Source organism: Salmo salar, chromosome 10 (assembly GCF_965601325.2).
Source record: "Salmo salar chromosome 10, fSalSal1, whole genome shotgun sequence".
Lineage (NCBI taxonomy): Eukaryota > Metazoa > Chordata > Actinopteri > Salmoniformes > Salmonidae > Salmo > Salmo salar.
In genome coordinates this window covers 80,804,941-80,824,462 of record NC_138300.1, presented here as the reverse complement: position 1 = coordinate 80,824,462, position 19,522 = coordinate 80,804,941, and the positions used below count along the sequence as shown (strand labels likewise).

At 43.4% G+C, this 19,522-nt stretch overlaps 1 protein-coding gene across 1 annotated transcript; it reads left to right on the top strand.

Moving 5' to 3' along the window:
* Positions 1-1,872: 1,872 nt before the first annotated feature.
* LOC106561011 (ferritin heavy chain B) lies at positions 1,873-14,248 on the top strand. Its single transcript, XM_014124553.3, has 3 exons — positions 1,873-2,470; positions 3,580-3,726; positions 11,543-14,248. Exons 1-3 carry the CDS (start codon positions 2,303-2,305, stop codon positions 11,843-11,845), a joined length of 618 nt encoding a protein of 205 aa, XP_013980028.1. The 5' UTR covers positions 1,873-2,302; the 3' UTR covers positions 11,846-14,248.
* The last annotated feature ends 5,274 nt before the right edge of the window (positions 14,249-19,522 follow it).

The following is a 19,522-nucleotide window of genomic DNA, read 5'->3' as shown; positions in this document are numbered from 1 at the left end:
TCAAATTACAAAATAACATATTGGTTTCCTTACCCGATAAGAAGTCTATGGACAAGGCATGATGATATGCTTTGGTTTAGTTTACCTGGCAGTGTTTTCTAATGTTAACGTTTTAGCATTTGTGGCACAAATCCCATGCAAGTCATGGTACCTATAAAAAAGAATAGCGCATCATGTCCAAAGCATCCTAAAGTATCTGAAGTTGACTGTGTAGCTCAACAAAGTCAGTAATAGTTCATTTGGATATTATGCACGAAAAATGCTAATATACAGTTGAAGTCGGAAGTTTACATACACTTAGGTTGGAATCATTAAAACTTGTTTTTCAACCACTCCACAAATTTCTTGTTAACAAACTATAGTTTTGGCAAGTCGGTTAGGACATCTACTTTGTGCATGACACAAGTAATTTTTCCAACAATTGTTTACAGACAGATTATTTCACTTATAATTCACTGTATCACAATTCCAGTGTGTCAGAAGTTTACATACACAAAGTTGACTGTGCCTTTAAACAGCTTGGAAAATCCCAGAAAATGATGTCATGGCTTTAGAAGCTTCTGATAGGCTAATTGACATCATTTAAGTCAATTGGAGGTGTACCTGTGGATGTATTTCAAGGCCTACCTTCAAACTCAGTGCCTCTTTGCTTGACATCATGGGATAATCAGAAGAAATCAGCCAAGACCTCAGAAAAAAATGATAGAACTCCACAAGTCTGGTTCATCCTTGGGAGCAATTTCCAAATGCCTGAAGGTACCACGCTCATCTGTACGAACAATAGTACGCAAGTACAAACATGGTTTGCAACTGCACATGGGGACAAAGATTGTACTTTTTGGAGAAATGTCCTCTGGTCTGATGAAACAAAAATATAATTGTTTGGCCATAATGACCATCGTTATGTTTGGAGAAAAAAGGGGGATGCTTGCAAGCCGAAGAACACCATCCCAACCGTGAAGCATGGGGGTGGCAGCATCATGTTGTTGGGTTGCTTTGCTGCAGGAGGGACTGGTGCACTTCACAAAATAGATGGCATCATGAGACAGGAAAATTGTGGATATATTGAAGCAACATCTCAAGACATCAGTCAGGAAGTTAAAGCTTGGTCGCAAATGGGTCTTCCAAATGGACAATGACCCCAAGCATACTTCCAAAGTTGTGGCAAAATGGCTTAAGGACAACAAAGTCAAGGTATTGGAGTGGCCATCACAAAGCCCTGACCTCAATCCCATAGAACATTTGTGGGCAGAACTGAAAAAGCATGTACGAGCAAGGCCTACAAACCTGACTCAGTTACACCAGCTCTGTCAGGAGGAATAGGCCAAAATTCACCCAATTTATTGTGGGAAGCTTGTGGAAGGCTACCTGAAATGTTTGACCCAAGTTAAACAATTTAAAGGCAAAGCTGAAATAAATCATTCTCTCAACTATTATTCTGACATTTCACATTCTTAAAATAAAGTGGTGATCCTAACTGACCTAAGACAGGGAATTTGTACTAGGATTAAATGTCAGGAATTGTGACAAACTGAGTTTAAATGTATTTGGCTAAGGTGTATGTAAACTTCCAACTACAACTTTAGGTACCATAACATTGGTACCATAACAGTGCCAGGAAACTTAACCAAAGCATGGATTGCTGTCATACCTTGTCAATAGAATTACAGGTTAAGGAATCCATTAATGCCATTTTGTAATTTGGGTGAACTATCCCTAAGCAAGTGAGTCTATTAAATGCAAATTGTACTATTTTATTCTCTATTCTGTTCTATTCTGACTAGCAGAAATTATTTTCTGACACCCAATTGTGACGCACTGACCAACATCCCATCCCTTGAATCCAAATGAAGGATTTCGATAGTATGATCACAGTAGGCTACAATTCATGTTCATGCATTAGCCACTGTTCTTGCTGACATGCTCCCTTTCTAACAATGTTCACTCATCGTTGTTTAATTGAAGCCTGCTATTCGTAATTGACGTCGCTCTTCACTTTCATATAGGGCGGTGTGTCATTCACGCGCACCGGATGAACTTGAGAGGCTGAACGGGAAACCATTTCTCCGTTTCTATTATCCTACACTCCCGCAACCAAAGACTGTATACAACACTTATAGTGTAAGTAGTTGTTTATATTAGGATATATTAATTACGTATTACACATGCTATCACACGTTTATGTGAAGGTTTGGGGAGCAGAAAGTGTGTCGTTCAATCGAGATCAGTAGCGATCTACTTTATTTCAGTTGCGCAACAACGGTTGTTGTTACAATCTAACCACAGTCGGGAGTTTTTGAACATGGCTGAACCAAGCGGCAAAAGATTGAAGACCAACTTGCCTAACTGTAAAACTCACCGAGCTTTTCTCGGGAGCAGAGTGAAACAGAATCTCCCAGCGGTCGTTGAGGAGAGTTTGTGCGGAGTATCTACATTGATTATGGAGGTCGCTTACATACTTGATGCACTGGTAAGGGCGACCCGACCATCTAGCAATAAGCTGCAACTGCAAGTTACTTGTTTACAAAATTCTATCAGGGTAAATGGAGATGGAGAGACAGGGGAGTAGGAGGGGAGATGGGGAGTAGGAGGGGAGATGGAGACAGGGGAGTAGGAGGGGAGATGGAGGGGAGATGGGGAGTAGGAGGGGAGATGGGGAGTAGGAGGGGAGATGGAGAGACAGGGGAGTAGGAGGGGAGATGGAGAGACACGGGGAAGAGAGAAAGAGGAGGGAGAGATGGAGGGGAGATGGGGAGTAGGAGGGGAGATGGAGAGACAGGGGAGTAGAACTGGTGTTCAACCTTCCCAAGTTCTCTCACGTCACCCCGCTCCTCCGCTCTCTCCACTGGCTTCCAGTCGAAGCTCGCATCCGCTACAAGACCATGGTGCTTGCCTACGGAGCTGTGAGGGGAACGGCACCTCCGTACCTTCAGGCTCTGATCAGGCCCTACACCCAAACAAGGGCACTCCGTTCATCCACCTCTGGCCTGCTCGCCTCCCTACCTCTGAGGAAGCACAGTTCCCGCTCAGCCCAGTCAAAACTGTTCGCTGCTCTGGCACCCCAATGGTGGAACAAGCTCCCTCACGACGCCAGGACAGCGGAGTCAATCACCACCTTCCGGAGACACCTGAAACCCCACCTCTTCAAGGAATACCTGGGATAGGATAAAGTAATCCTTCTAACCCCCCCCTTAAAAGATTTAGATGCACTATTGTAAAGTGGTTGTTCCACTGGATATTATAAGGTGAATGCACCAATTTGTAAGTCGCTCTGGATAAGAGCGTCTGCTAAATGACTTAAATGTAAATGTAAATGAGTAGGAGGGGAGATGGAGAGACAGGGGAGTAGGAGGGGAGATGGAGAGACACGGGGGAAGAGAGAAAGAGGAGGGAGAGATGGAGGGAAGATGGAGAGAGAGGAAAACAAATGGACATCATGAGTTGATTACATTTACCAAGTAGCCTATGAGAGTCACAATATAAATAAAGTTGTATGCCCTCCAATACAGCAATATATGTCAATAACCTATTTGTACGTGGATCACTTTTACTGGAGTTACTCTGTATTGACTCTTCCAGGCCAAGATATTTGAGCAGGATGACATTGCCTTGCCAAGAGTGGCAGCGTTCTTCCATGAGCAGTCTGTGAACGAGCAGGCGAAGGCTGAGGCCATGCTGGACTACCTGTCAGACAGAGGGGGACAGTACTGCAGTAAAGACATCCAGGTAAAGCTGCCCACTCATAGAAATAGAATGAACCTCCAGTACACCCATTATAGCATAATTGACCCGAATGGAGACGCCCATTCTACATATTCTAATTCTGTGTGCCCACTGCCAGCGGAGAGGGGATGGGCTCCTAACTCTAGGCACTAAAGCAGAGTTTCCACTAGTTTCCCCACCCACAAAGTCAAAATTATATTGAAAAAAATGTAAGGTTAGGCATAAGTTTAGCAATGTGGTTAGGGTGGAGAATCAGATTTCAAGAAGAAAATGGTAGAAATAGGCAGGGTTAATGACTTTGTGTCTGTGGTAACTAGTGATGACCCTAAAGCAGGGCATGGAAAGGGGGATACCTAGTCAGTTGTACAACTGAATGCATTCAACTGATATGTGTCTCCCGCATTTAACCCAACCCCTCTGAATCAGAGGTGTGCGGGGGGCTGCCTTAATTGACATCCACATCATCGGCACCCTGAGCAAGGTAGTAAACCCACTGTTCTATGGGTCATGCATGCTGTCTTCCTTCCGCATTAGCCTTAAGAAATTGGCACACTGGCCGAGTCCTAATACCCGTACTTGCGTTCTTAATAGTAGGTGTTTTGTGTTTTATTGTATGTGAAATTTTGAAAATGAAGTATGCTTTAAATGCCAGGCAGTCATACTCATTTTTGCATTTCATCTAGTAGAATTCGCTGCACAATATTGGGGAAGAGAGTCCTCTTCAGATCCACTTGTGTTTGACAGCAACTGATAATCAGCTGATTTTGAAGTTCAACATGTAGCCTAGATGTAGTAGGCTCACATTAACTAGCTAGCTAGCTAACTTGGCTGGTTCATTGTTGCCCATGCGAGGAAGTTAGACTAGCAGGCCTTTTAGCTAGCTAGCCTAGTATAGGACATTGCTGTGAAGTAGCAGAGGGAACACTATGATTTGGGTGGCTGGACCCTTTGACAATGTTTAGGGCCTTCCTCTGGTCCCGCCTTATATAGAGGTCCTGGATGGCAGGGAGCTCGGCCTCAGTGATGTACTGGGCCGTAGGCACTAGCCTCTGTAGCTCCTTGCGGTCGGATGCCAAGCAGGTGCCATACCAAGCGGTGATGCAGCCAGACAAGATGCTCTCAATGGTGCAGCTGTAGAACTTTTTGAGGATCTGAAGGCCCATGCCAAATCTTTTTAAGGGGAAGAGGCGTTGTCCTGCCCTCTTCACGACTGTGTTGGCGTGTTTGGACCATGATAAAACGTTAGTGATGTGGACACCAAGGAACTTGCTAGCTTAGCTGGTTCATTGTTGCCCATGCAAGGAAGTTAGGCTAGCAAGCATTTTAGCCAGCTAGCTTAGTCTAGGACATCAAAAACTACAAGCGTGTGTACTACTGTATGACAGTCATAGACTGTTTTGCCAACATGACAGAGAGATGGATGGCATTGGCGTTCATCTACTCTACAAGTAGGGTAGAGTAGATGAGGACACCACAAAGCCTATTCCCCCTCAGGAAACTAAAAAGATTTGGCATGGGTCCTGAGATCCTCAAAAGGTTCTACAGCTGCATCATCGAGAGCATCCTGACTGGTTGCATCGCTGCCTGGTATGGCAATTGCTCGGCCTCTGACCGCAAGGCACTACAGAGGGTAGTGCGTACGGCCCAGTACATCACTGGGGCTAAGCTGCCTGCCATCCAGGGCCTCTACACCAGACGGTGTCAGAGGAAGACCCTAAAAATTGTGAAAGACCCCAGCCACCCCAGTCATAGACTGTTCTCTCTACTACCGCATGGCAAGCAGTACACAAGTGCCAAGTCTAGGACAAAATGTCTTTTCAACAGTTTTTACCCCCAAGCCATCCAAGCCATAAGACTCCTGAACAGGTAATCAAATGACTACCCGGACTATTTGCATTGTGTGACCCCCCAACCCCTCTTTTACGCTGCTGCTACTTTGTTTATCATACATGCATAGTCACTTTAACTATACATTCATGTACATACTACCTCAATTGGCCCGACCAACCAGTGCTCCTGCACATTGGCTATCTGCATTGTCCCCCACCACCCGACAATCCCTCTTTTACACTACTGCTACTCTCTGTTCATCATATATGCGTAGTCACTTTAGCCATATCTACATGTACATACTACCTCAATACCGGTGTCTGTATGTAGCCTCACTACTGTATATAGCCTCGCTACTGTTATTTTTCACTGTCTTTTTACTGTTTTATTTCTTTACTTACCTATTGTTCACCTAATACCTTTTTTGCACTATAGGTTAGAGCCTGTAAGTAAGCATTTCACTGTAAGGTCTACACCACCTGTTATATTCGGCGCATGTGACAAATAAACTTTGATTTGAGATGTTACCCCACTCTTCCACCAAGGCACCTGCAAGTTCCCGGACATTTCTGGGGGGAATGGCCCTAGCCCTCACCCTCCGATCCAACAGGTCCCAGACGTGCTCAATGGGATTGAGATCCGGGCTCTTTGCTGGCCATGGCAGAACACTGACATTTCTGTCTTGCAGGAAATCACGCACAGAATGAGCAGTATGGCTGGTGGCATTGTCATGCTGGAGGGTCATGTCAGGATGACCCTGCAGAAAGGGTACCACATGAGGGAGGAGGATGTCTTCCCTGTAATGCACAGCGTTGAGATTGCCTGCAATGACAACAAGCTCTGTCCAGTTGTGCGTTCCTGGTGTAACTCGGCAGTGGTTGTTGCCATCCTGTATCTGTCCCGCAGGTGTGATGTTCTGTTGTACCAATCCTGTGCAGGTGTTGTTACATGTGTTTTGCCACTGCGAGGACGATCAGCTCTCCGTCCTGTCTCCCTGTAGCACTGTCTTAGGCATCTCACAGTACGGACATTGCAATTTATTGCCCTGGCCATATCTGCAGTCATCATGCCTCCTTGCGGCATGCTTAAGGCACGTTCACGCAGATGAGCAGGGACCCTGGGCATCTTTCTTTTGGTGTTTTTCAGAGTCAGTAGAAAGGCCTCTTTAGTGTCCTAAGTTTTCATAACTGTGACCTTAATTGCCTACCGTCTGTAAGCTGTTAGTTTCTTAACGACCGTTCCACAGGTGCATGTTCATTAATTGTTTATGGTTCATTTAACAAGCATGGGAAACAGTGTTTAAACCCTTTACAATGAAGATCTGTGAAGTTATTTATATTTTTACAAATTGTCTTTGAAAGACAGGGTCCTGAAAAAGGGACATTTCTTTTTTTGCTGAGTTTATGAACTAGGGCTGTTTGGAGTTAATGTGTTTTTAAAATTTCTGTGCATCAATTTTTTTGTTGTTGTGAATAATCACATTGCTTGAAAGCATTCAAAATACACTGAAAATATCCAAAATACATAATAAATTGTGCTTCATCAGTCTACCTGATTTTGATGACTGTTGGACAAAATCAAGATGTCAATTTTCTTGTAATGCTTTTTGTGTAAAAAATCTTAATTTACAGCTCAATTTTATCAAATTCTAAATTTGCGATCAATCTTGATTAATCATGGCACATTCTGTGATTAACTCAATGTTTTTTATCATTTGACACAAATAAGTGTGATACAATTACTGTAGTAACTCTGAGCAAATACATAGATCAGGATCTGCAAGTCCTTACTCTGCACTAATGCAACATGCAGCTAGCTATACAGTATATGAATGGTATAAAGCATCAGACACACCAAGGATACTGTTCTAAGTAGCTCTGCCGAAAGTGTCTGCAGTCAACTTTTTGTTGTTCACATAGCACAGCTCAACTGGCGATATGCCTTGTTAAAATACTCCAGACCACAAGTTGTCAGTACCTTTCTTAAGATATGTTTGGCTTGTGCCTGTTGTAGATAACTACGGTTAGGTAACTAGCAAGCTCATTTCCAATAGGATCAAATGAGTCATAGTGAGCAAAACAAGCAAGTAGGGGGGGCAGAGCCGACCACGAGCTAGCAAGAGCCTATTGGTACGTTCTGGCGTATATTTTGCCTGTTTCCTTTTGGGAACGCCTAGTCAGGGAACTGCAAGTGTGCAGTAACTCAATTTGCCTTTGCACTCCTTATAAACAACGCCATTTTTGTGATCGTCAGCAAATAGTAAAGTCTACAAAACTTAGTCCACTCTGTTCGTAACAGATTCTAGTTTTGGGAACTGAAAACTGTATTGAGAACATTTGCAGAATGTCGGCCAAAATCCATCTCGTTCCATCTTCTCCCATTGCCAGGAACTGGACTTCCTCTCACCACCATATTTGGTAGTGAGTGGAAATGCCAAGCAGATGCATCACATTTATACATCTAGTGAAATATCTGTATCATTGTTCTATCTGTGCTAATGTTGTTTCTAGCTAGCCAGATGGCCACAACTAGATAACTAGCAACATTATAGTTCAATCACAATGGATTCATTTTTTCATTAAGCAGCTGCCTGTTAGCTGCTGAGAGTCAATGGAGTAGCTAGCAAGCTATGTTGTGATAACTGGCAAATGTTGATGCTAACTGTTTAACAAACGTTAGCTAGCAAGCGAACTGGCACTGACAGTATGGGATAATAGAGAATTGCTAGATAGCTAGCTTGGTAAAGCATTTAGTATTGTGTGCATTGTGCTGCACATACCACCCCATTCATTTCATATGAAGTGTGTGTGACTGCCTGGCTCAGTTAGCAAGCTAACGTTAGCAAGCTAGCTAGCTAATGAGCAAGTGCACATTATCAAACCTAAAACTCAAGCTATATGTAAAAGATGTAAAGACTTGCTATAGAAAAAATGTTATGCAGCCTTATTGTTTTAGTTAGAACAATTCTGATGAAAAGGGTGTGGATTACACCGTGAAAATTGCTTTCTGATTGGCTCACAGCCAAGTAGAAATGGAAGGTTCTTCAGTACCAGGTCAGTACGTAGCAGGTACGTATTGTGTTTTTGACAGAGAAGGAACGGCCTCCTATTGTGCTATGTACCTATCGGACAGTTTTCAGTCAGTTTTCTCAGTGTGTCTGACCTCTAACAATTAATGGCACGCTGCCTGTCAAGATTAACGGCAACCTTAATTATTCCTAAAGTCCTTGTGTTGCAATGTAGTACCTATAGGGTCTGCTACATGCCTTTCAGAGATGGTGTTTTGGTTGGTGTTGGGGCTAGAGATAAGGGGTTGTGAGTGGACTGGACAGGATAGGGACATCTGAGGCCAAGGGGGATGGGGGGGTTAAACCCTAACCTTGGGGCTTAGCCTGGGGCTCAGGCCTAATGCCTGCCAGGGTGTACATTTCCCCTGAGTTCCGGAAAATTGGGGAGATTAATGCGCAGGCGGAAGGACAGTGCATTAATTGTGTTTCCAGATGTACGGGGTGACGTTGCCGCTTTAGTTTTTCTTTCTGCCTCCTCTAGTTTTACGAGTCATGTAAAATCAAACCTGTGTGGGGTCCATCATCAGCAATTTGAGACACCTTGTTATCCATTTCATCAGTGGGGGCAAATGATATGTCCTGAACAAGTCTATTTGTCAGTTCTAATATTATTAAGATGTGTATTAAATTCTGCAATAATAGATGACTTTGGTTGAAGTTTGGCAAAAAACTTGTCAATGGGATATTTTTTTTTTTACAGTTTGGACAGATTCATTTTCATAAAGATTATAGCTGAAATAGGAGGGATGTAGTGTTTTCAGATTTTAAGAAACGATTAAAGTTACAATATGTAACTTTTTGGGCGACCCGACCAAATTGTGGCTTGCGAAAGTATTCACCCTCCCTTGGCATTTTTACTATTTTGTTGCCTTACAACCTGGAATTAAAATAGATTTTTTGGGGGGTTTTATAATTTGATTTACACATGTCTACCACTTTGAAGATGCAAAATGTTTTTTTATTGTAAAAAAAAAAGAAATAAGACAAAAAAACAGAACTTGAGCGTGCATAACTATTCACCCCCCCAAAGTGAATACTTTGCAGAGCCACATTTTGCTGCAATTACAGCTGCAAGTCTCTTGGGGGTATGTCTCTAAGCTTGGCACATCTAGCCACTGGGATGTTTGCCCATTCTTCAAGGCACAACTGCTCCAGCTCCTTCAAGTTGGATGGGTTCTGCTGGTGTACAGCAATCTATAAGTCATACCACAGATTCTCAATTGGATTGAGGTCTGGGCTTTGACTAGGCCATTCCAAGACATTTAAATGTTTCTCCTTAAACCCCTCGAGTGTAGCTTTAGCAGTATGCTTAGGGTCATTGTCCTGCTGGAAGGTGAACCTCCGTTCCAGTCTCAAATCTCTGGAAGACTGAAACAGATTTCCCTCAAGAATTTCCCTGTATTTAGCGACATCCATCATTCCTTCAATTCTGACCAGTTTCCCAGTTCCTGCTGATGGAAAAACATCCCCACAGCATGATGCTTCCACCACCATGCTTCACTGTGGGGATGGTATTCTCGTGGTGATGAGAGGTGTTGGGTTTGCGCCAGACATAGCATTTTCCTTGATGGCCAAAAAGCATTTTTTTTTTGGTCTCATCTGACCAGAGTACCTTCTTCCTTATGTTTGGGGAGTCTCCCACATGCCTTTTGGCAAACAAACAAAATAAGCCTTTTGCTTATTTTTTTCTTTAAGCAATGCTTTTTTTCTGGCCACTCTTCTGTAAAGCTTAATTTTAGTCTCATCTGACCAGAGTACCTTCTTCCATATGTTTGGGGAGTCTCCCACGTGCATTTTCTTCTGGCCACTCTTCTGTAAAGCCCAGCTCTGTGGAGTGTACGGCATAAAGTGGTCCTATGGACAGATACTCCAATCTCCGCTGTGGAGATTTGCAGCTCCTTCAGGGTTATCTTTGGTCTCTTTGTTGCCTCTCTGATTAATGCCCTCCTTGCCTGGTCCATGGGTTTTGGTGGGCGGCCCTCTCTTGGCAGGTTTGTTGTGGTGCCATATTCTTTCCATTTTTAATAATGGATTTAATGGTGCTCTTTGGGATGTTCAAAGTTTCTGACTTTTTTTTATAACCCAACCCTTATCTGTACTTCTGCACAACTTTGTCCCTGACCTGTTTGGAGAGCTCCTTGGTCTTCATGGTGCCGCTTGCTTGGTGGTGCCACTTGCTTGGTGGTGTTGCAGACGACTCAGGGGCCTTTCAGAACAGGTGTGTGTGTATATATACTGAGATCATGTGACACTTAGATTGCACACAGGTGGACTTTATTTAACTAATTATGTGATTTCTGAAGGTAATTGGTTGCGCCAAATCTTATATAGGGGCTCATACAAGTAATTATTTTCACTTCACCAATTTGGACTATTCTGTGTATGTCCAATATATATGAAATCCAAATAAAAATCCATGTAAATTACAGGTTGTTATGCAACAAAATAGGAAAAATGCCAAGGGGGATTAATACTTTTGCAAGGCACTGTACATCTGTCATTCTCATTTAAAGCAAGCCTGAGAAACGGTAGATCTGTTCAAAGTGCACTATTTCTATGCTTCCCATTCATAAGTTTAGTTTTTGCATCTTTTACTTTCGGTTTTGTACACCAGCTTCAAACAACTGAAAATACAATATTTGTTGTTATTTAAAATATATTTCACAGCGGTTTAGATTTTACAATTATTATCTACACTGTGCATTGCTTGTTTTGTCACAAACTGAAATTAGGAAAACTATTAGACTTTTAGGAAATGTTGGAACGATTTTAAAGTACTATTATAAGTTTTAAAAAATAAAGTTATCCTTTAATGCTGTATGTAACATTTAGTTTATTTAGCAGACGTTTTATCCAGAGCGACTTAGTCCGTGCATTCTAATGGCGGTCTTTGTGTGTGTGTGTGCTGTCTTTCTCCCCCAGAGGCCTGGCTGTGAGGAGGTGTGTGCGGTGATCCCAGCCCTGGAGCTGATGCTGGGCCAGTGGAAGGAGGAGATGGCCGTGATGGTGGAGCTCAGCCAGTTGTCCAAGGAGCACAGCGACCCGCACTCCGCCAGTGTGGTCAAGAGCCGCTTCCTGGGGCCGCTGGTGCCCCGTGTCAAACTGCTGGGAGACCTGCTGACCAACGCGCGTAGGGTGGGCTGCACCAGCGACCGCTCGGGGGGCTTCGGGGAGTACCTCATCGACCAGCTGCAGGAGGAGTTGACCAACGTCTCCAGTAGATAAATCACTCAGTAGTTTATATTAAAGAAAACTACTTTGCGAGTTCGACTCTCAAAACCAGCCTCTCATATTCTGTCAGTGTTTTATGGCCACCTATATTGTATTATTGCTCGTTTGTAAGGCCAATGTATTGTAGAAGACAGTCCCTAGTCCTACATAACTTGCTAGCTTCTCAATAGAAATGATTGAAACTGAAAAAACAAGGGGAATAATTTGAGGCGTATGGCTTAGTTACAACTAGGTTTATTCTGAACCAAGCTGTAGCACTTCTTCTTAATTCCTGTTTGCATTTCTGCACAATTTGTTTTAATGTTTGGTGTGTTCGAGAGAGGGCAACATCTTGAATCCAGTATTTTAGGTTCTAAAATGCATGTATTCAAAAATAATGAATACATATATTATGCACTAGATTTGGGCATTTAAAAGGGCACAGCCTCATTGTATCATGTACAGTGCCTTCGGAAAGTATTCAGACCCCTTTACTTTTTCAACATTTTGTTAGGTTATAGCCTTATTCTAAAATGTATTAAATAGTTTTTTCCCCTCATCAATCTCCACACAATACACCATAATGACCAAGCAAAAACAGTTATTTTGAATTGTTTGCTAATTTTTCAAAATAAAAAATGGAAATATCACATTTACATAAGTATTCAGACCCTTTACTCAGTACTTTGTTTAAGCACTTTTGGCAGTGATTACAGCCTCAACTCTTCTTGGGTATGACGCTACAAGCTTGGCACAGCTGTATTTGGGTAGTTTCTCCATTTCTTCTCTGACGATTCTATCAAGCTCTGTCAGGTTGCATGGGGAGCTTTGCTGCACAACTATTTTTCAGTTCTCTCCAGAGATGTTCAATCGTGTTCAATTCCGGGCTCTGGCTGGGCCACTCAAGGACATTCAGAGACTGCATTGTCTTGGCTGTGTGCTTAGGGTTGTTGTCCTGTTGGAAGGTGCACCTTTACCCTAGTCTGAGGTCCTGAGCACTCTGGAGCAGGTTTTCATTAAGGATTTCTCTATACTTTGCTCAGTTCATCTTTGTCTCAATCCTGACTAGTCTCCCAGTCCCTCCCGCTGAAAAACATCCCCCAAGCATGATGCTGCCACCACCATGCTTCACCATAGGGATGGTTCCAGGTTTCCTCCAGATGTGACGCTTGTAATTCAGGCCAAAGAGTTAAATCTTGGTTTCATCACACCAGAGAATCTTGTTTCTCATGATCTGAGAGTCTTTAGGTGCCTTTTTGGCAAACTCCAAGCGGGCTGTCATGTGCCTTTTGCTGAGGAGTGGCTTCTGTCTGGTCACTCTACCATAAAGGCCTGATTGGTGGAGTGCTGCAAAGATGGTTGTCCTTCTGAAAGGTTCTCCCATCCCCACAGAGGAGCTCTAGAGCTCTGTCAGTGACCATCGGGTTCTTAGTCACCTCCCTAACCAAGACCCTTATCCTCGCATTGCTCAGTTTGGCTGGGCGGCCAGCTCTAGGAAGAGTCTTGGTGGTTCCAAACTTCTTACATTTAAGAATGATGGAGACCACTGTGTTCTTGGGGACCTTCAATGCTGCAGAAATGTTTTGGTACCCTTCCCCAGATCTGTGCCTCCACACAATCCTTTCCCGGAGCTCTACGGACAATTCCTTCAACGTCATTACTTGGTTTTTGCTCTGACACGCACTGTCAACTGTGGGACCTCATATAGGAACCATGTCCAATCAATTGAATTTACCACTTGTGGACTTCAATTAAGTTGTAGAAACATCTCAAGGATGATCAATGGAAACAGGATGCACCTGAGCTCAATTTTGAGTCACACAGCAAAGGGTCTGAATACTTATTTTAAAATATCTGTTTTTTAGTGGAATAAATTTGCAAACATTTCTAAAAACCTGTTTTCGCTCTGTCATAATGGGGTGTTTTGTGTAGATTTCTGAAGAAATATTTGTATTTAATCAATTTTAGAGTAAGGCTGTAAAATTACAAAATGTGGAAAAAGTCAAGGGGTCTGAATACATCCCGAAGGCACTGTATGTATTCCATAAGCAAAGTTGAGCCATGTTGTCATATGGTGTTTCATGAATTGAGAGACAACAATGTGACAATCAAAGTTGAAGGCAAAGTACTTGAAATACTGTTAATATCTGGATTGACACACCTTGCTATGTTATATGGCTTATAATGGTAAGTATTTCTGTATTCAGTATTTTACAAAGAGGTCACTCTCATAAGAATGTATGGGTTGATGTATAATGGGATATTGTTTGGGAATGGTCTCAACTGTACACTTTATTTCTACAAAACCTATTGCCTTTTGCCTTTACCTACTATACTGTTTAAATATACACTGTCCCTCTTCATCACATACAATGTTACAACAATATGTCTACCTTTCGAAATAAAGTTTTAGAAACATTTCTGAGCAGTCTCTTATTCTCTATTGCTCAGAGTGTTTGAATTAACACTTCCAAGTAATATTTGTGTTCATAGTGACTTCAGTGTCCTGATTGTTAAAAGATTCTTATTGATTCGCTGATCCTCAACACAGTGGCCCCACAAGGGTGTGTGCTCAGCCCACTCAAGTACTCCCTGTTCACCCAGGACTGCGTGGCCACGCACAACTCCAACTCAATCATCAAGTTTGCAGAGGACACAACAGTAGTAGGCCTGATGACCAGACGGCCTACAGGGAGGAGGTGAGGGCCCTGGGAGAGTGGTGCCAGGAAAATAATCTCTCACTCAAAGTCAACAAAACAAAGGAGATGATCGTGGACTTCAGGAAACAGCAGAGGGAGCACTCTCATATCCACATCGACGTTACCGCAGTGGCGAAGGTGGAAAGCTTCAAGATCCTTGCTATACACATCACTGACAATCTGAAATTGATAATCAAGGATGTCAACCACCCGAGCAACGGCCTGTTCACCCATCTATCATCCAGAAGGCGAGGTCACTACAGGTGCATCAAAGCTGGGACCGAGAGACTGAAAAACAGCTTCTATCTTAAGGGCCATCAGACTGTTAAATAACCATCACTAGCCTGGCTTCCACCCGGTAATGCTACCCTGCACCTTAGAGGGTGCTGCCCTATATACATAGACTTGGAATCACTGGCCACTATAATAACGGAACATGAGTCACTTTAGTAATGTTTGAATAATGTTTACATACTGCTTTACTCATCTCATATGTACAGTTGAAGTCGGAAGTTTACATACACTTAGGTTGGAGTCATTAAAACTCGTTTTTCAACCACTCCACAAATTTCTTGCCCCAATTAGGAAGCACGAGAGGCACCCCCAAGAAAGCTTTTGGGGGGGCACACGGGTAGTTTGGCTAGGGCCGGCAGTAGACCTGAGCCAACTATCCGTGCTTATTATGGGGAACAGAGAATCAGGAGAGCACCATACTATGCGGAAGTGCGCACGATCTCGCCTATGCGCACGAACAGTCCGGTGAAAATGATTCCAGCCCCTCGCAAGTGCCATGATCGAGTGAGCACTCACGCCGTAAGGGTTGTATGCTCCAGTCCTTCAGTGATGCTTCATGGCCCAGTGTATCCTGTTCCCGCTCCTCGCACTAGCCCCGAGGTGCATGTCTCCAGTCTGATACCTCCAGTACCAGCACCACGCACCAGGCTTCCAGTGCGTCAGCCCAGTCCAGTACGTCTTGTTCCCGCTCCTCGCACTAGCCTTGAGGTGCGTGTCTCCAGTCTGATACCTCCAGTACCAGCACCACTCACCAGGCTTCCAGTGCGTCAGCCCAGTCCAGTACGTTATGTTCCTGCTCCTCGCACTAGCCTTGAGGTGCGTGTCTCCAGTCTGATACCTACAGTACCAGCCCCACGCACCAGGCTTCCAGAGCTTCCGACGACAGTGCCACGTCCAGAGCTTCCGACGACAGTGCCACGTCCAGAGCTTCCGGCGACAGTACCCCGTCCAGAGCTTCCGGCAACAGTACCCCGTCCAGAGTGTCCGGAAATAGTGCCCCGTCCAGAGTGTCCGATGACAGTGCCTCGTCCAGAGTGTTCGGCGACAGTGCCCCATCTAGAGATGGCCCACAGTCCGGAACCAAGGAAGACGGCCCACAGTCCGGAACCGAGTGAGACGGCCCACTGTCCGGAACCGAGTGAGACGGCCTACAGTCCGGAACCGAGTGAGACGGCCTACAGTCCGGAACCGAGTGAGACGGCCTACAGTCCGGAACCGAGTGAGACGGCCTACAGTCCGGTATCGGTGCAGCCAGAGTCGACCTACAGTCTGGAGCTCCCAGAGTCGCACTACAGTCCGGAGCTTCCAGAGTTGCTCTTCTGCACGAGGCCTACAGCGAAGCGCTTCAGCCCGAGGTCTACAGCAAGGCGCTTCAGCCAAAGGTATTATGCGGGGGTGGACAGGTTAGGTGGTGGACTAAGGCCAGAACCTGAGCCACCTCCACAGTAGGAGGATTGGGGAGGGGGGGTGTAGCACGGGAACCGTCGGTGACGGCAGCCACCCTCCCTTCCCTCCCTTTAGTTTAAGGGGTTTATTTTTGTAGATATTTTTGGTTGTTAGTTGCATCCGGGGTCTGCACCTTTGGGGGGGGGGGGGGTACTGTCACGTCCTGACCAGTAAAGGGGTTATTTGTTATTATAGTTTGGTCAGGACGTGGCAGGGGGTATTTGTTTTATGTGGTTCGGGGTGTGTTGTTTATGTAGAGGGGTGTTTGATTTATGTATTCCGGGGTTTTGGTCTATGTTAGATGTTTGTATATTTCTATGTCTGTTCTAGGGTGTTTAGATCTATGTTTAGGTCATTGAGATTGGGGCCTTCAATTGGAGGCAGCTGTTTATCGTTGCCTCTGATTGAAGGTCCTATAATTAGGAGTATGTTTGTTATGGGATTTGTGGGAGGTTGTTCTTTGCACTGCTGTGGTTAGCCTGCAAAACTGTTAGTTCGTTCATTTATTGTTTTGTTTATTTAAGTGTTAAAAAAAAGTGAAAATGAGCACTCAACCCGCTGCGCCTTGGTCCACTTACTACGATGTCCGTGACACAGAAGTCTGGTTCATCGTTGGGAGCAATTTCCAAACACCTGAAGGTACCACGTTCATCTGTACAAACAATAGTATGCAAGTATAAACACCATGGGACCACGCAGCCGTCATACCGCTCAGGAAGGAGACGCATTCTGTCTCCTAGAGATCAACGTACTTTGTTCCGAAAAGTGCAAATCAATCCCAGAACAACAGCAAAGGATCTTGTGTAGATGCTGGAGAAAACGGGTACAAAAGTATCTATATCCACAGTAAAACGAGTCCTATATCGACATGATCTGAAAGGCCGCTCAACAAGGAAGAAGCCACTGCTCCAAAACTGCCATAAAAAAGCCAGACTACGGTTTGTAACTGCACATGGGGACAAATATTGTACTTTTTGGAGTAATGTCCTCTGGTCTGATGAAACAAAAATAGAACTGTTTGGCCATAATGACCATCGTTATGTTTGGAGGAAAAACGGGGATACTTGCAAGCCGAAGAACACCATCCTAACCGTGATGCACGGGGGTGGCAGCATCACGTTGTGGGGGTGGTTTGCTGCAGGACGGACTGGTGCGCTTCACAAAATAGATGGCATCATGAGGCAGGAAAATGATGTGGATATATTGAAGCAACATCTCAAGACATCAGTCAGGAAGTTAAAGCTTGGTCACAAATGGGTCTTCCAAATGCACAATGACCCCAAGCATACTTCCAAAGTTGTGGAAAAATGGCTTAAGGACAACAAAGTCGAGGTATTGGAGATGCCATCACAAAGCCCTGACCTCAATCGCATAAAAAATTTGTGGGCGGAACTGAAAAAGTGTGTGCAAGCAAGGAGGCCTACAAACCTGACTCAGTTACACCAGCTCTGTCAGGAGGAATGGGCCATAATTCACCCAACTTATTGTGGGAAGCTTGTGGAAGGCTACCGGAAATGTTTGACCCAAGTTAAACAATTTAAAGGCAATGCTACTAAATAATAATTGAGTGTATGTAAACTTCTGACCCACTGGGAATGTGATGAAAGAAATTAAAGCTGAAATAAATCATTCTCTCTCCTATTATTCTGACATTTCACGTTCTTAAAATAAATTGGTGATCTTAACTGACCTAAGACAGGGAATTTTTCCTAGGATTAAATGTCAGGAATTGTGAAAAGCTGAGTTTAAATGTATTTGGCTAAAGTGTATGTAAACTTCCGACTTCAACTGTATATACTGTATTCTATTCTACTGTATTTTAGTCAATGCCACTCCAACATTGCTTGATCTAATTGATATATTTTATATGTTTTATATATCTATATATTTCTTAATTCTATTCTTTTACTATTAGATTTGTCTGTATTGTTGTGAATCATTTTTAGATACTACTGCACTGTTGGAGCTAGGAACATAAGCATTTCACTACACCCGCAATAACATTTGCTAAATAGGTGTACGTGACCAATACAATTTGATTTGATTTGATTGTTGGAGGAGTTTTGCATGGGATACCAACACTGTTTTAATCAACTCACTATCGCCATCTAGTGATTCTCACCTATAACATAACATTGTCAGGTTTTCAAGAAGTAGGCTTGTAGTGACCTCATATTCTCCAATTGACCTACCTGTCTAAAAAATATACACTTTAGGTAGTATTTAGAAAAGTGCATTGCGTTTAAAACAAACTGGTGTGCCTGATTAATTCTAAAGCAGCATGCACATTGGATAATGAATATATCCGAGGGCTATAGATTAGAATAATAATTTGGTGGATGCTTATATTTGTCCTGTTTCACACGTGAATTAAAATCTAATATCCCAACTCCCCCTGAGACACCCTTGGGTAGTGGGGTCACAGCCAGGGTCAGCCATTATCAACAGCAACCCTGGAGCTATTAGGGTTAAGTGTCTTGCTCAAGGGCACATCAACATATGTATTTATTTATTTTTGTGGCTTTTCGCACTATCAACATTTTGGCTACTTGCCTAATGCTATAGGCTAACTGCCGCTGCCGAATGTAATAGTCCGTGCTAGAGAATAAGTACTGATATCATTAGGCCAACTTGGATTCAGAAACTCTTAGAAACAAATTGTTGTGACATCCATTTGAGCCAATAGGCTATAGGGACATTAGAGAAACTTGTGCATAACACAATGATATATTTAGACAGGTTATGGCTCTATGAAAGGGAATAGAAAATAATAGAATTTGCCTATTTTCTTTATTCTCGAAGGAACTTCTGTAACAGCATAACATTCTAGTAATAGGACTACATAGAATTATACCAATAATACAGCTAAGCACCAAAATATAAAAATGTCATCTGTAAATTATATTTATGAATAACGAATGAAAAGTGAATTGATCGCTGTGATTTATTTTCCTCTATTATCAGAGCTTTTTAAAACATCAGTATGACTGTTTTCAAACGAATAATAGGCCTCGATCTATGTTATTATAGGGACAGTTATGAGAAATTGTTCACTAATTAGCGTGAAGTTGTAAACCCCTCCCTATGCACCCATTCCGCGCGATCATTGGCCAATCCAAGGAGCTGTCAGAAATGCAGAGCACGCCCCTAACTCTAACACCAAGGATAAAAGCTTGTTCGATCCACAGCATCAGCAACAGTTTGCAGGGTGCATTAGGATAGAGGTTGGGGAAAGATAACCACATTCCTACAC

Coding starts and splice junctions, on each gene's coding strand:
- LOC106561011 (XM_014124553.3), top strand. CDS start 2,303: ATGGCTGAACCAAGCGGCAAAAGATTGAAGACCAACTTGCCTAACTGT. Junction 2,471..3,579: donor CTTACATACTTGATGCACTG/GTAAGGGCGACC, acceptor TGACTCTTCCAG/GCCAAGATATTTGAGCAGGA. Junction 3,727..11,542: donor ACTGCAGTAAAGACATCCAG/GTAAAGCTGCCC, acceptor TTTCTCCCCCAG/AGGCCTGGCTGTGAGGAGGT.